Here is a 16,553-nt window from a genome sequence, read left to right on the forward strand (position 1 = left end):
GTAGCCTACTCTTGAAGGGGATTGGGATTAACGCTAGAAATCGGTAGCTTACTCTTGAAGGGGATTGGGATTAACGCTAGAAATCGGTAGCTTACTCTTGAAGGGGATTGGGATTAACGCTTGAAATCGATAGCTTACTCTTGAAGGGGATTGGGATTAACGCTAGAAATCGGTAGCTTACTCTTGAAGGGGATTGGGATTAACGCTAGAAATCGGTAGCTTATTCTTGAAGGGGATTGAGAGCAACTCTAGAAATCGGTAGCTTACTCTTGAAGGGGATTGGGATTAACGCTAGAAATCGGTAGCTTATTCTTGAAGGGGATTGAGAGCAACTCTAGAAATCGGTAGCTTACTCTTGAAGGGGATTGGGATTAACGCTAGAAATCGGTAGCTTACTCTTGAAGGGGATTGGGATTAACGCTAGAAATCGGTAGCTTACTCTTGAAGGGGATTGGGATTAACGCTTGAAATCGATAGCTTACTCTTGAAGGGGATTGGGATTAACGCTAGAAATCGGTAGCTTACTCTTGAAGGGGATTGGGATTAACGCTAGAAATCGGTAGCTTACTCTTGAAGGGGATTGGGATTAACGCTTGAAATCGATAGCTTACTCTTGAAGGGGATTGGGATTAACGCTAGAAATCGGTAGCTTACTCTTGAAGGGGATTGGGATTAACGCTAGAAATCGGTAGCTTATTCTTGAAGGGGATTGAGAGCAACTCTAGAAATCGGTAGCTTACTCTTGAAGGGGATTGGGATTAACGCTAGAAATCGGTAGCTTATTCTTGAAGGGGATTGAGAGCAACTCTAGAAATCGGTAGCTTACTCTTGAAGGGGATTGGGATTAACGCTAGAAATCGGTAGCTTACTCTTGAAGGGGATTGGGATTAACGCTAGAAATCGGTAGCTTACTCTTGAAGGGGATTGGGATTAACGCTTGAAATCGATAGCTTACTCTTGAAGGGGATTGGGATTAACGCTAGAAATCGGTAGCTTACTCTTGAAGGGGATTGGGATTAACGCTAGAAATCGGTAGCTTACTCTTGTAGGGGATTGGGATTAACGCTTGAAATCGATAGCTTACTCTTGAAGGGGATTGGGATTAACGCTAGAAATCGGTAGCTTACTCTTGAAGGGGATTGGGATTAACGCTAGAAATCGGTAGCTTACTCTTGAAGGGGATTGGGATTAACGCTTGAAATCGATAGCTTACTCTTGAAGGGGATTGGGATTAACGCTTGAAATCGATAGCTTACTCTTGAAGGGGATTGGGATTAACGCTTGAAATCGATAGCTTACTCTTGAAGGGGATTGGGATTAACGCTAGAAATCGGTAGCTTACTCTTGAAGGGGATTGAGATTAACGCTAGAAATCGGTAGCTTACTCTTGAAGGGGATTGGGAGCAATGCTAGAAATTGGTAGCTTACTCTTGAAGGGGATTGGGAGCGATGCTAAAAATTGGTAGCTTACTCTTGAAGGGGATTGGGAGCGATGCTAGAAATTGGTAGCTTACTCTTGAAGGGGATTGGGAGTAACGCTAGAAATTGGTAGCTTACTCTTGAAGGGGATTGGGATTAACGCTAGAAATCGGTAGCTTATTCTTGAAGGGGATTGAGAGCAACTCTAGAAATCGGTAGCTTACTCTTGAAGGGGATTGGGATTAACGCTAGAAATCGGTAGCTTACTCTTGAAGGGGATTGGGATTAACGCTAGAAATCGGTAGCTTACTCTTGAAGGGGATTGGGATTAACGCTTGAAATCGATAGCTTACTCTTGAAGGGGATTGGGATTAACGCTTGAAATCGATAGCTTACTCTTGAAGGGGATTGGGATTAACGCTAGAAATCGGTAGCTTACTCTTGAAGGGGATTGAGATTAACGCTAGAAATCGGTAGCTTACTCTTGAAGGGGATTGGGAGCAATGCTAGAAATTGGTAGCTTACTCTTGAAGGGGATTGGGAGCGATGCTAAAAATTGGTAGCTTACTCTTGAAGGGGATTGGGAGCGATGCTAGAAATTGGTAGCTTACTCTTGAAGGGGATTGGGAGTAACGCTAGAAATTGGTAGCTTACTCTTGAAGGGGATTGGGATTAACGCTAGAAATCGGTAGCTTATTCTTGAAGGGGATTGAGAGCAACTCTAGAAATCGGTAGCTTACTCTTGAAGGGGATTGGGATTAACGCTAGAAATCGGTAGCTTACTCTTGAAGGGGATTGGGATTAACGCTAGAAATCGGTAGCTTACTCTTGAAGGGGATTGGGATTAACGCTTGAAATCGATAGCTTACTCTTGAAGGGGATTGGGATTAACGCTAGAAATCGGTAGCTTACTCTTGAAGGGGATTGGGATTAACGCTAGAAATCGGTAGCTTATTCTTGAAGGGGATTGAGAGCAACTCTAGAAATCGGTAGCTTACTCTTGAAGGGGATTGGGATTAACGCTAGAAATCGGTAGCTTATTCTTGAAGGGGATTGAGAGCAACTCTAGAAATCGGTAGCTTACTCTTGAAGGGGATTGGGATTAACGCTAGAAATCGGTAGCTTACTCTTGAAGGGGATTGGGATTAACGCTAGAAATCGGTAGCTTACTCTTGAAGGGGATTGGGATTAACGCTTGAAATCGATAGCTTACTCTTGAAGGGGATTGGGATTAACGCTAGAAATCGGTAGCTTACTCTTGAAGGGGATTGGGATTAACGCTAGAAATCGGTAGCTTATTCTTGAAGGGGATTGAGAGCAACTCTAGAAATCGGTAGCTTACTCTTGAAGGGGATTGGGATTAACGCTAGAAATCGGTAGCTTATTCTTGAAGGGGATTGAGAGCAACTCTAGAAATCGGTAGCTTACTCTTGAAGGGGATTGGGATTAACGCTAGAAATCGGTAGCTTACTCTTGAAGGGGATTGGGATTAACGCTAGAAATCGGTAGCTTACTCTTGAAGGGGATTGGGATTAACGCTTGAAATCGATAGCTTACTCTTGAAGGGGATTGGGATTAACGCTAGAAATCGGTAGCTTACTCTTGAAGGGGATTGGGATTAACGCTAGAAATCGGTAGCATACTCTTGAAGGGGATTGGGATTAACGCTTGAAATCGATAGCTTACTCTTGAAGGGGATTGGGATTAACGCTAGAAATCGGTAGCTTACTCTTGAAGGGGATTGGGATTAACGCTAGAAATCGGTAGCTTACTCTTGAAGGGGATTGGGATTAACGCTAGAAATCGGTAGCTTACTCTTGAAGGGGATTGGGATTAACGCTTGAAATCGATAGCTTACTCTTGAAGGGGATTGGGATTAACGCTAGAAATCGGTAGCTTACTCTTGAAGGGGATTGGGATTAACGCTTGAAATCGATAGCTTACTCTTGAAGGGGATTGGGATTAACGCTAGAAATCGGTAGCTTACTCTTGAAGGGGATTGGGATTAACGCTAGAAATCGGTAGCTTACTCTTGAAGGGGATTGGGATTAACGCTTGAAATCGATAGCCTACTCTTGAAGGGGATTGGGATTAACGCTAGAAATCGGTAGCTTACTCTTGAAGGGGATTGGGATTAACGCTAGAAATCGGTAGCTTACTCTTGAAGGGGATTGGGATTAACGCTAGAAATCGGTAGCTTACTCTTGAAGGGGATTGGGATTAACGCTTGAAATCGATAGCTTACTCTTGAAGGGGATTGGGATTAACGCTAGAAATCGGTAGCTTACTCTTGAAGGGGATTGGGATTAACGCTAGAAATCGGTAGCTTATTCTTGAAGGGGATTGAGAGCAACTCTAGAAATCGGTAGCTTACTCTTGAAGGGGATTGGGATTAACGCTAGAAATCGGTAGCTTATTCTTGAAGGGGATTGAGAGCAACTCTAGAAATCGGTAGCTTACTCTTGAAGGGGATTGGGATTAACGCTAGAAATCGGTAGCTTACTCTTGAAGGGGATTGGGATTAACGCTAGAAATCGGTAGCTTACTCTTGAAGGGGATTGGGATTAACGCTTGAAATCGATAGCTTACTCTTGAAGGGGATTGGGATTAACGCTAGAAATCGGTAGCTTACTCTTGAAGGGGATTGGGATTAACGCTAGAAATCGGTAGCTTATTCTTGAAGGGGATTGAGAGCAACTCTAGAAATCGGTAGCTTACTCTTGAAGGGGATTGGGATTAACGCTTGAAATCGATAGCTTACTCTTGAAGGGGATTGGGATTAACGCTAGAAATCGGTAGCTTACTCTTGAAGGGGATTGAGATTAACGCTTGAAATCGATAGCTTACTCTTGAAGGGGATTGGGAGCAATGCTAGAAATTGGTAGCTTACTCTTGAAGGGGATTGGGAGCGATGCTAAAAATTGGTAGCTTACTCTTGAAGGGGATTGGGAGCGATGCTAGAAATTGGTAGCTTACTCTTGAAGGGGATTGGGAGTAACGCTAGAAATTGGTAGCTTACTCTTGAAGGGGATTGGGATTAACGCTAGAAATCGGTAGCTTATTCTTGAAGGGGATTGAGAGCAACTCTAGAAATCGGTAGCTTACTCTTGAAGGGGATTGGGATTAACGCTAGAAATCGGTAGCTTACTCTTGAAGGGGATTGGGATTAACGCTAGAAATCGGTAGCTTACTCTTGAAGGGGATTGGGATTAACGCTTGAAATCGATAGCTTACTCTTGAAGGGGATTGGGATTAACGCTAGAAATCGGTAGCTTACTCTTGAAGGGGATTGGGATTAACGCTAGAAATCGGTAGCTTATTCTTGAAGGGGATTGAGAGCAACTCTAGAAATCGGTAGCTTACTCTTGAAGGGGATTGGGATTAACGCTAGAAATCGGTAGCTTATTCTTGAAGGGGATTGAGAGCAACTCTAGAAATCGGTAGCTTACTCTTGAAGGGGATTGGGATTAACGCTAGAAATCGGTAGCTTACTCTTGAAGGGGATTGGGATTAACGCTAGAAATCGGTAGCTTACTCTTGAAGGGGATTGGGATTAACGCTTGAAATCGATAGCTTACTCTTGAAGGGGATTGGGATTAACGCTAGAAATCGGTAGCTTACTCTTGAAGGGGATTGGGATTAACGCTAGAAATCGGTAGCTTATTCTTGAAGGGGATTGAGAGCAACTCTAGAAATCGGTAGCTTACTCTTGAAGGGGATTGGGATTAACGCTAGAAATCGGTAGCTTATTCTTGAAGGGGATTGAGAGCAACTCTAGAAATCGGTAGCTTACTCTTGAAGGGGATTGGGATTAACGCTAGAAATCGGTAGCTTACTCTTGAAGGGGATTGGGATTAACGCTAGAAATCGGTAGCTTACTCTTGAAGGGGATTGGGATTAACGCTTGAAATCGATAGCTTACTCTTGAAGGGGATTGGGATTAACGCTAGAAATCGGTAGCTTACTCTTGAAGGGGATTGGGATTAACGCTAGAAATCGGTAGCTTACTCTTGAAGGGGATTGGGATTAACGCTTGAAATCGATAGCTTACTCTTGAAGGGGATTGGGATTAACGCTAGAAATCGGTAGCTTACTCTTGAAGGGGATTGGGATTAACGCTAGAAATCGGTAGCTTATTCTTGAAGGGGATTGAGAGCAACTCTAGAAATCGGTAGCTTACTCTTGAAGGGGATTGGGATTAACGCTAGAAATCGGTAGCTTATTCTTGAAGGGGATTGAGAGCAACTCTAGAAATCGGTAGCTTACTCTTGAAGGGGATTGGGATTAACGCTAGAAATCGGTAGCTTACTCTTGAAGGGGATTGGGATTAACGCTAGAAATCGGTAGCTTACTCTTGAAGGGGATTGGGATTAACGCTTGAAATCGATAGCTTACTCTTGAAGGGGATTGGGATTAACGCTAGAAATCGGTAGCTTACTCTTGAAGGGGATTGGGATTAACGCTAGAAATCGGTAGCTTACTCTTGTAGGGGATTGGGATTAACGCTTGAAATCGATAGCTTACTCTTGAAGGGGATTGGGATTAACGCTAGAAATCGGTAGCTTACTCTTGAAGGGGATTGGGATTAACGCTAGAAATCGGTAGCTTACTCTTGAAGGGGATTGGGATTAACGCTTGAAATCGATAGCTTACTCTTGAAGGGGATTGGGATTAACGCTTGAAATCGATAGCTTACTCTTGAAGGGGATTGGGATTAACGCTTGAAATCGATAGCTTACTCTTGAAGGGGATTGGGATTAACGCTAGAAATCGGTAGCTTACTCTTGAAGGGGATTGGGATTAACGCTTGAAATCGATAGCTTACTCTTGAAGGGGATTGGGATTAACGCTAGAAATCGGTAGCTTACTCTTGAAGGGGATTGGGATTAACGCTAGAAATCGGTAGCTTACTCTTGAAGGGGATTGGGATTAACGCTAGAAATCGGTAGCTTCCTCTTGAAGGGGATTGGGATTAACGCTTGAAATCGATAGCTTACTCTTGAAGGGGATTGGGATTAACGCTAGAAATCGGTAGCTTACTCTTGAAGGGGATTGGGATTAACGCTAGAAATCGGTAGCTTACTCTTGAAGGGGATTGGGATTAACGCTTGAAATCGATAGCTTACTCTTGAAGGGGATTGGGATTAACGCTTGAAATCGATAGCTTACTCTTGAAGGGGATTGGGATTAACGCTTGAAATCGATAGCTTACTCTTGAAGGGGATTGGGATTAACGCTAGAAATCGGTAGCTTACTCTTGAAGGGGATTGGGATTAACGCTTGAAATCGATAGCTTACTCTTGAAGGGGATTGGGATTAACGCTAGAAATCGGTAGCTTACTCTTGAAGGGGATTGGGATTAACGCTTGAAATCGATAGCTTACTCTTGAAGGGGATTGGGATTAACGCTAGAAATCGGTAGCTTACTCTTGAAGGGGATTGGGATTAACGCTAGAAATCGGTAGCTTACTCTTGAAGGGGATTGGGATTAACGCTTGAAATCGATAGCTTACTCTTGAAGGGGATTGGGATTAACGCTTGAAATCGATAGCTTACTCTTGAAGGGGATTGGGATTAACGCTTGAAATCGATAGCTTACTCTTGAAGGGGATTGGGATTAACGCTAGAAATCGGTAGCTTACTCTTGAAGGGGATTGGGATTAACGCTTGAAATCGATAGCTTACTCTTGAAGGGGATTGGGATTAACGCTAGAAATCGGTAGCTTACTCTTGAAGGGGATTGGGATTAACGCTTGAAATCGATAGCTTACTCTTGAAGGGGATTGGGATTAATGCTAGAAATCGGTAGCTTACTCTTGAAGGGGATTGGGATTAACGCTAGAAATCGGTAGCTTACTCTTGAAGGGGATTGGGATTAACGCTTGAAATCGATAGCTTACTCTTGAAGGGGATTGGGATTAACGCTTGAAATCGATAGCTTACTCTTGAAGGGGATTGGGATTAACGCTTGAAATCGATAGCTTACTCTTGAAGGGGATTGGGATTAACGCTAGAAATCGGTAGCTTACTCTTGAAGGGGATTGGGATTAACGCTTGAAATCGATAGCTTACTCTTGAAGGGGATTGGGATTAACGCTAGAAATCGGTAGCTTACTCTTGAAGGGGATTGGGATTAACGCTTGAAATCGATAGCTTACTCTTGAAGGGGATTGGGATTAACGCTAGAAATCGGTAGCTTACTCTTGAAGGGGATTGGGATTAACGCTTGAAATCGATAGCTTACTCTTGAAGGGGATTGGGATTAACGCTAGAAATCGGTAGCTTACTCTTGAAGGGGATTGGGATTAACGCTTGAAATCGATAGCTTACTCTTGAAGGGGATTGGGATTAACGCTAGAAATCGGTAGCTTACTCTTGAAGGGGATTGGGATTAACGCTTGAAATCGATAGCTTACTCTTGAAGGGGATTGGGATTAACGCTAGAAATCGGTAGCTTACTCTTGAAGGGGATTGGGATTAACGCTTGAAATCGATAGCTTACTCTTGAAGGGGATTGGGATTAACGCTAGAAATCGGTAGCTTACTCTTGAAGGGGATTGGGATTAACGCTTGAAATCGATAGCTTACTCTTGAAGGGGATTGGGATTAACGCTAGAAATCGGTAGCTTACTCTTGAAGGGGATTGGGATTAACGCTTGAAATCGATAGCTTACTCTTGAAGGGGATTGGGATTAACGCTAGAAATCGGTAGCTTACTCTTGAAGGGGATTGGGATTAACGCTTGAAATCGATAGCTTACTCTTGAAGGGGATTGGGATTAACGCTAGAAATCGATAGCTTACTCTTGAAGGGGATTGGGATTAACGCTTGAAATCGATAGCTTACTCTTGAAGGGGATTGGGATTAACGCTAGAAATCGGTAGCTTACTCTTGAAGGGGATTGGGATTAACGCTTGAAATCGATAGCTTACTCTTGAAGGGGATTGGGATTAACGCTAGAAATCGGTAGCTTACTCTTGAAGGGGATTGGGATTAACGCTTGAAATCGATAGCTTACTCTTGAAGGGGATTGGGATTAACGCTAGAAATCGGTAGCTTACTCTTGAAGGGGATTGGGATTAACGCTTGAAATCGATAGCTTACTCTTGAAGGGGATTGGGATTAACGCTAGAAATCGGTAGCTTACTCTTGAAGGGGATTGGGATTAACGCTAGAAATCGGTAGCTTACTCTTGAAGGGGATTGGGATTAACGCTAGAAATCGGTAGCTTACTCTTGAAGGGGATTGGGATTAACGCTTGAAATCGATAGCTTACTCTTGAAGGGGATTGGGATTAACGCTAGAAATCGGTAGCTTACTCTTGAAGGGGATTGGGATTAACGCTAGAAATCGGTAGCTTACTCTTGAAGGGGATTGGGATTAACGCTAGAAATCGGTAGCTTACTCTTGAAGGGGATTGGGATTAACGCTAGAAATCGGTAGCTTACTCTTGAAGGGGATTGGGATTAACGCTAGAAATCGGTAGCTTACTCTTGAAGGGGATTGGGATTAACGCTTGAAATCAATAGCTTACTCTTGAAGGGGATTGGGATTAACGCTAGAAATCGGTAGCTTACTCTTGAAGGGGATTGGGATTAACGCTTGAAATCGATAGCTTACTCTTGAAGGGGATTGGGATTAACGCTAGAAATCGGTAGCTTACTCTTGAAGGGGATTGGGATTAACGCTAGAAATCGGTAGCTTACTCTTGAAGGGGATTGGGATTAACGCTAGAAATCGGTAGCTTACTCTTGAAGGGGATTGGGATTAACGCTTGAAATCGATAGCTTACTCTTGAAGGGGATTGGGATTAACGCTAGAAATCGGTAGCTTACTCTTGAAGGGGATTGGGATTAACGCTAGAAATCGGTAGCTTACTCTTGAAGGGGATTGGGATTAACGCTAGAAATCGGTAGCTTACTCTTGAAGGGGATTGGGATTAACGCTAGAAATCGGTAGCTTACTCTTGAAGGGGATTGGGATTAACGCTAGAAATCGGTAGCTTACTCTTGAAGGGGATTGGGATTAACGCTTGAAATCGATAGCTTACTCTTGAAGGGGATTGGGATTAACGCTAGAAATCGGTAGCTTACTCTTGAAGGGGATTGGGATTAACGCTTGAAATCGATAGCTTACTCTTGAAGGGGATTGGGATTAACGCTAGAAATCGATAGCTTACTCTTGAAGGGGATTGGGATTAACGCTTGAAATCGATAGCTTACTCTTGAAGGGGATTGGGATTAACGCTAGAAATCGGTAGCTTACTCTTGAAGGGGATTGGGATTAACGCTTGAAATCGATAGCTTACTCTTGAAGGGGATTGGGATTAACGCTAGAAATCGGTAGCTTACTCTTGAAGGGGATTGGGATTAACGCTTGAAATCGATAGCTTACTCTTGAAGGGGATTGGGATTAACGCTAGAAATCGGTAGCTTACTCTTGAAGGGGATTGGGATTAACGCTTGAAATCGATAGCTTACTCTTGAAGGGGATTGGGATTAACGCTAGAAATCGGTAGCTTACTCTTGAAGGGGATTGGGATTAACGCTAGAAATCGGTAGCTTACTCTTGAAGGGGATTGGGATTAACGCTAGAAATCGGTAGCTTACTCTTGAAGGGGATTGGGATTAACGCTTGAAATCGATAGCTTACTCTTGAAGGGGATTGGGATTAACGCTAGAAATCGATAGCTTACTCTTGAAGGGGATTGGGATTAACGCTAGAAATCGGTAGCTTACTCTTGAAGGGGATTGGGATTAACGCTTGAAATCGATAGCTTACTCTTGAAGGGGATTGGGATTAACGCTAGAAATCGGTAGCTTACTCTTGAAGGGGATTGGGATTAACGCTTGAAATCGATAGCTTACTCTTGAAGGGGATTGGGATTAACGCTAGAAATCGATAGCTTACTCTTGAAGGGGATTGGGATTAACGCTAGAAATCGGTAGCTTACTCTTGAAGGGGATTGGGATTAACGCTTGAAATCGATAGCTTACTCTTGAAGGGGATTGGGATTAACGCTAGAAATCGATAGCTTACTCTTGAAGGGGATTGGGATTAACGCTTGAAATCGATAGCTTACTCTTGAAGGGGATTGGGATTAACGCTAGAAATCGGTAGCTTACTCTTGAAGGGGATTGGGATTAACGCTTGAAATCGATAGCTTACTCTTGAAGGGGATTGGGATTAACGCTAGAAATCGGTAGCTTACTCTTGAAGGGGATTGGGATTAACGCTTGAAATCGATAGATTACTCTTGAAGGGGATTGGGATTAACGCTAGAAATCGGTAGCTTACTCTTGAAGGGGATTGGGATTAACGCTTGAAATCGATAGCTTACTCTTGAAGGGGATTGGGATTAACGCTTGAAATCGATAGCTTACTCTTGAAGGGGATTGGGATTAACGCTAGAAATCGATAGCTTACTCTTGAAGGGGATTGGGATTAACGCTTGAAATCGATAGCTTACTCTTGAAGGGGATTGGGATTAACGCTAGAAATCGGTAGCTTACTCTTGAAGGGGATTGGGATTAACGCTTGAAATCGATAGCTTACTCTTGAAGGGGATTGGGATTAACGCTAGAAATCGGTAGCTTACTCTTGAAGGGGATTGGGATTAACGCTTGAAATCGATAGCTTACTCTTGAAGGGGATTGGGATTAACGCTAGAAATCGGTAGCTTACTCTTGAAGGGGATTGGGATTAACGCTTGAAATCGATAGCTTACTCTTGAAGGGGATTGGGATTAACGCTAGAAATCGGTAGCTTACTCTTGAAGGGGATTGGGATTAACGCTAGAAATCGGTAGCTTACTCTTGAAGGGGATTGGGATTAACGCTAGAAATCGGTAGCTTACTCTTGAAGGGGATTGGGATTAACGCTTGAAATCGATAGCTTACTCTTGAAGGGGATTGGGATTAACGCTAGAAATCGGTAGCTTACTCTTGAAGGGGATTGGGATTAACGCTAGAAATCGGTAGCTTACTCTTGAAGGGGATTGGGATTAACGCTTGAAATCGATAGCTTACTCTTGAAGGGGATTGGGATTAACGCTAGAAATCGGTAGCTTACTCTTGAAGGGGATTGGGATTAACGCTTGAAATCGATAGCTTACTCTTGAAGGGGATTGGGATTAACGCTAGAAATCGGTAGCTTACTCTTGAAGGGGATTGGGATTAACGCTTGAAATCGATAGCTTACTCTTGAAGGGGATTGGGATTAACGCTAGAAATCGGTAGCTTACTCTTGAAGGGGATTGGGATTAACGCTTGAAATCGATAGCTTACTCTTGAAGGGGATTGGGATTAACGCTAGAAATCGGTAGCTTACTCTTGAAGGGGATTGGGATTAACGCTAGAAATCGGTAGCTTACTCTTGAAGGGGATTGGGATTAACGCTAGAAATCGGTAGCTTACTCTTGAAGGGGATTGGGATTAACGCTTGAAATCGATAGCTTACTCTTGAAGGGGATTGGGATTAACGCTAGAAATCGGTAGCTTACTCTTGAAAGGGATTGGGAGCTACGCTAAAAATTGTCTCAAAATATAGTCTTTCTTCCTAAGTAGAAGTAAATGCATTATTGCTAGAACAAAGAAAAATTGAATAAGGATGAACTTACGAAATCGGCGATGTGATGCAGGGAAGTATCGAGGTGAACTTTAAGGGCTTGAGAGGCATTTTGGGACGGACGGACAGCCGGGTCATAGTTCGACATCAGGTAGCGAGTTAGACGATATTCCTGCTCATCACCACTAATTTGACGAACTGTTCCGAAGAATAAAAACACCGAAACGAGATAAAGAAAATTAGTAGTTTTCTAAAAAGCGGGATGAAGAGAATGAAGCTTATTGGAAAATCGATGGAAGAACGCGTCTATACTACGCGTAGCGTCGAAGAGTAAAAATAAGGCGAGCGCGGAAGAGACGATACGCGGGCTTTTCATATTTCCCGTTTTCTCAAAACTCAGTTAGGCCTTGGCCATTTTTTTTTTCTCTTTAAGCGCGTGGATGATGTATAAAGGGAGACAAAGGATAATAGATGGTACGGGGGCTTACTTTGGCGGGGAGTGCCTTCACGTGTTCTTAAAAGCGAGGAACCGGAAAACCCCCGTTCGTTTTTTAATGATATAAAAAAGTCAGCTCAGGACGGGGGGGGGGGGAGGGGGTCTCGTGAAATTGTCGGTTTGAGGAGAGAGAGAGAGAGAGAGAGAGAGAGAGAATGAAGATACGTGTAAAAAGTGAACGCGTCTACGATGAACGGCACCACTCCGAGAAACTGTCAGAGCGAGGAGGACGAATTGGCCCGTAATGGCAAAGAGACCAAAAAAAGGATGAGAACAAACCAGGGAATTTTCGCGGTTATAGACGTCGAAATGGGCACGATTCGCTCGTTTTAGAGCTCGTCAGAGCGTTTGCAGTGAGAGGATAATTAGCTGTGTCCGTATTTAGCTATTAATGAACGATATGGTCGAGGAACTAAATATTAGAGTGGTTAAATGAGCGGAATAGTAGAGGTAATGTGTCGTTCGGTCTGAAGGTGAGCGGAGCGAGATAAGTTCGGAGCTGTTAAATTGTCGACAAAGTGAGACGAGCGAGTGATAATTAACTTAAAGACGGGCTTTTACGTGGTTATTCCCGAATGTCAGTCCTACAACTTATTTTGTTGCTAAAATAATTAATATAATAAAATAAGTTTTCAGGATTTTTAAATAAATTTAATTAGTTTTCCTTGTTAGGTGTAGTTCTTTCATGATAAGTTATGAGCGTGAGTAAGCTTTATTAGTAATCAGTTAAGCGAATCACGCTTTTCCTTTAGAAAATTAGCCGAGGGAAGAGATGGGTTGCCAGTAAACAATTTTGGTCTGCGTGGGCAAAGATAATATATACCTCGTACGCTAAATTCGAATTCAGCGATCTGTTTTGATTATCCACTTCGGGCATGTGACCTCCGAAAAATCAGCCTCCATAAGTGACTCTAGGGCGCTATCTATAGTTTGTTACCATGAACTGTGTAACTATGAAGGTAATTTATTCGGAGCTCAGGCAGGAAGTGGGTAGACGCTATTGACTACGGGGAAAGACAGTGATTTCTAGGGTACTCACGAGTCAGTTCTATATTATCTTCGACGCGGATATTAGAGAGATACATTATCTGAACTCTTCTTGAGAAGAGACAAATTTGCCAGCTTAGCATGAGCGGCTTGTGAGCTGATAACGTAATTTGTAAAAATGCCCATCACTGAGTTAGAGGACTGTGTTTGAAGGCGAGATGGAAGAGGAATCGAGCTGTCCGTTTGGGATAAATTCTCGTCTAGGTTTATGGTCCCAATAGATAACGCTTATGATGGATACAGCGACGAATTACGGAAAATCAAAGGCTGACAATTGGAATGACCTTTGACCCCCGCACGTTCGCTCTAATAGGCCCATCGACGGCGTCTCGACGAACCGTTTCGGCAATATTTTTACACCAAATAAATCCGTCCGCAGTTGAACGGTCACTTTCATTGATGGCCGGTTCGAGCTTCTGTTCGGATCAATGCCGTAAGACTGTAAATGTATAAACCGAAACGACAGCATTGACAAAGACGTCAGATTTATAACCTTAATTGACACTGCGCTAATGTTAAGAATTTTCCCAAATTGATACATCCAAGGATTTTGCGTAAATTTTCCCATAGTATGGAGTAAAACGTTTCTAGCAGAAGTTAATAATATATTTTTCTTTAATAATAATCCGATAGGCTAACACCCAAGGCACCACTTTAGGCCTAAGTCATCAAAAGACTTCTAATTCAGGTGGCCGGGTTACAATGCGTAGGAGGGTGGTGGCAAGCCCTTCATGCGAAGCGAGCCAACAGCTCCCTATACTAACTATTACTATTAACCCCAACAAGTATCCATTTCTCTATCCTACTAATGTTAGTCACTTGAAAATTTTCCTTCTCAAGCTCCCTAATTTACATCCTCAATTGATTAAAAATGACTATAGCCTTAAATTTTTATTAATAAATTACATCATATACTAACTTTCTAAAACTATTACATAGATAAAATATGGTTTAAATATAATTAAAGGGTATTTTTACATTTTAGTTTATGTTCAACATTGAAACGGTGTACAAAATCCCGGGTTTGGCAGGGAAATTCACGTCTGTTGAAAAGTTCATGTTACATTTTTTCTTAACTAAATACTAAATACGGAATTATGTTTGATTTAATCGCTTATTTCCGCAATTTTGTTGTGATTTTATTTAAAAAAATAATGTAAAATCTAGACCTATTTCTACCAAGTTGTATTTGTTTCGGTGTGGGACCCTTAATTTTGAGACATTTCGGCGCCCCTAAATGCTAAAAAATTCCCAGGCTACTCTAAGTCCGTATTAGCCTCGTTACGTATAAGTCGCTAATTCTTTACATTATAAACGAATTATCCGGGGGTGGAAAAACCAAGTAAATGTATCAGCGGGAGGATGGAAAGCACTTTAGCGTTCTCTTCCCTAGAATCCATCGCGGGGGACGGGCCTAATACAAATCTAAAAAGATTTATTCATTACCAAGTGGCGCCCTCTTTAAGAGTGTTGCTATTTCAGCGTCGCAAATATGCCGCTACAGGGCCTTCAAAGGGTATCTAAGTAGAAAAACGAGCGAGTTAGGCTTCGGATAATGTTTTTTCCCTCTGTCTTTCTGTCGTGTCTTTTTGGTCGGGGTTGAAAGCCCGGGGCTTTAGTTCGGCAATCGGCAATTAACGAGTTTGCGCGTTTTTTCTCTCTTCTATTTTCACTTAAGGACGGATCCCTCCAGTCTAGGACCCACTGCAAATGCTTCTTTTTATTCTCTTCGCTGTTTTTTATACTTCACAAACCGGATTAAAGTTCCACTACGATTCTATTTCAAAGTAGCGTATTTCTTAATAATAATAAATTTATATATTATAATAATAAATTTATTTACGTTAATAATAAATTCATTTACGTTAATAATACATTTATTTATTTATAATAATAGCAACAAATTTATTTATTTATAATAATAACAACAAATCTATTTATTTATAATAATAACAACAAATTTATTTATTTATAATAATAACAACAAATTTATTTATTTATAATAATAACAACAAATTTATTTATTTATAATAAAAACAACAAATTTATTTATTTATTATAATAATAAATTTATTTACGTTAATAATAAATTTACCTACGTAAATAATACAAACAAAATTAATATAAAAAGAATACAAAAATTTATTTATAGTAATAATAATTCATTTATTTATAATATCAATAATAATTTTATTTATAATAATAATAATTTATTTATTTATTTATTTATTATAATAATAATAAATTTATTTTACCTAAATGACTTTTAGGCCTAAATGAAGAATTGGCCAAAAAAATAAAAAACGATACACAAAACATATAAGATCAACCTACTATAGAAAATTTGTCATTATTAGAAATTAGTATTTTGATCGACTAATATAAATTTGAGCGCTAGTTATTTAAAAGTACCTATGTTTACATTTAATGGAGGGTTACATTTGTTGTATTGCTTAACAATTTTACAGAAGATTGAGACTAGTACGCGCGAACTCTACTAATAATATACTCTTTTGCCGAGTACCGTAAGGAAATTTGTTTACTTAATTTAAACGAATTATACATCTTCAAATTCAACGATTTAAATATTAAGAAATGACAAAGATATTCATATATTTCCAAAGTCAGAAGATTTAAAGCAACTGTCGGCTCTATAATTGCCACCTGTATTATGACAAGGTCCCTGTTATTAGAGATGGCCATGAATCTATCCGAATCTTCGGAAAAAAATGACTTTCGTGGAGAGCGTGGAGCCATCTATTAATGGGAACGGAAGCTAAAATTCAAAATAGCGAAACAATAAAGTCGTCAGAGAGGCATTATAGAGTATTATATTTAGACCACTTTTACTCTACTTAGTGAACTTTAACCTAAATTATATCCCATATAAAATATATTGAAAACAATTACTTTAATTGAAGTTATTGACAAATTTACAAACGAGCCAATCAGCGCGAAGCATACTTTTATGTCCCGCCTTTTGAGTCAAAATGTAGCTTCAGCATCTTGTTTTGATTTCGACGCT

At 41.1% G+C, this 16,553-nt stretch overlaps 1 protein-coding gene across 1 annotated transcript in view; it reads right to left on the minus strand.

The window, feature by feature from the left end:
* Positions 1 to 16,553, minus strand: part of LOC149923129 (neuronal acetylcholine receptor subunit alpha-10-like) — a 66,727-nt gene that overhangs the window by 45,446 nt on the left and 4,728 nt on the right. Inside the window, exon 2 of the mRNA XM_090162959.1 lies at positions 12,038 to 12,183. Within this exon, the coding sequence (XP_090019085.1) occupies positions 12,038 to 12,183 (146 nt within the window). The remainder of the gene's footprint in view (positions 1 to 12,037; positions 12,184 to 16,553) is intronic.

Source organism: Leiobunum rupestre, chromosome 11 (assembly GCF_980474605.1).
Source record: "Leiobunum rupestre chromosome 11, qqLeiRupe1.1.hap1, whole genome shotgun sequence".
Taxonomy (NCBI): Eukaryota; Metazoa; Arthropoda; class Arachnida; order Opiliones; family Sclerosomatidae; genus Leiobunum; species Leiobunum rupestre.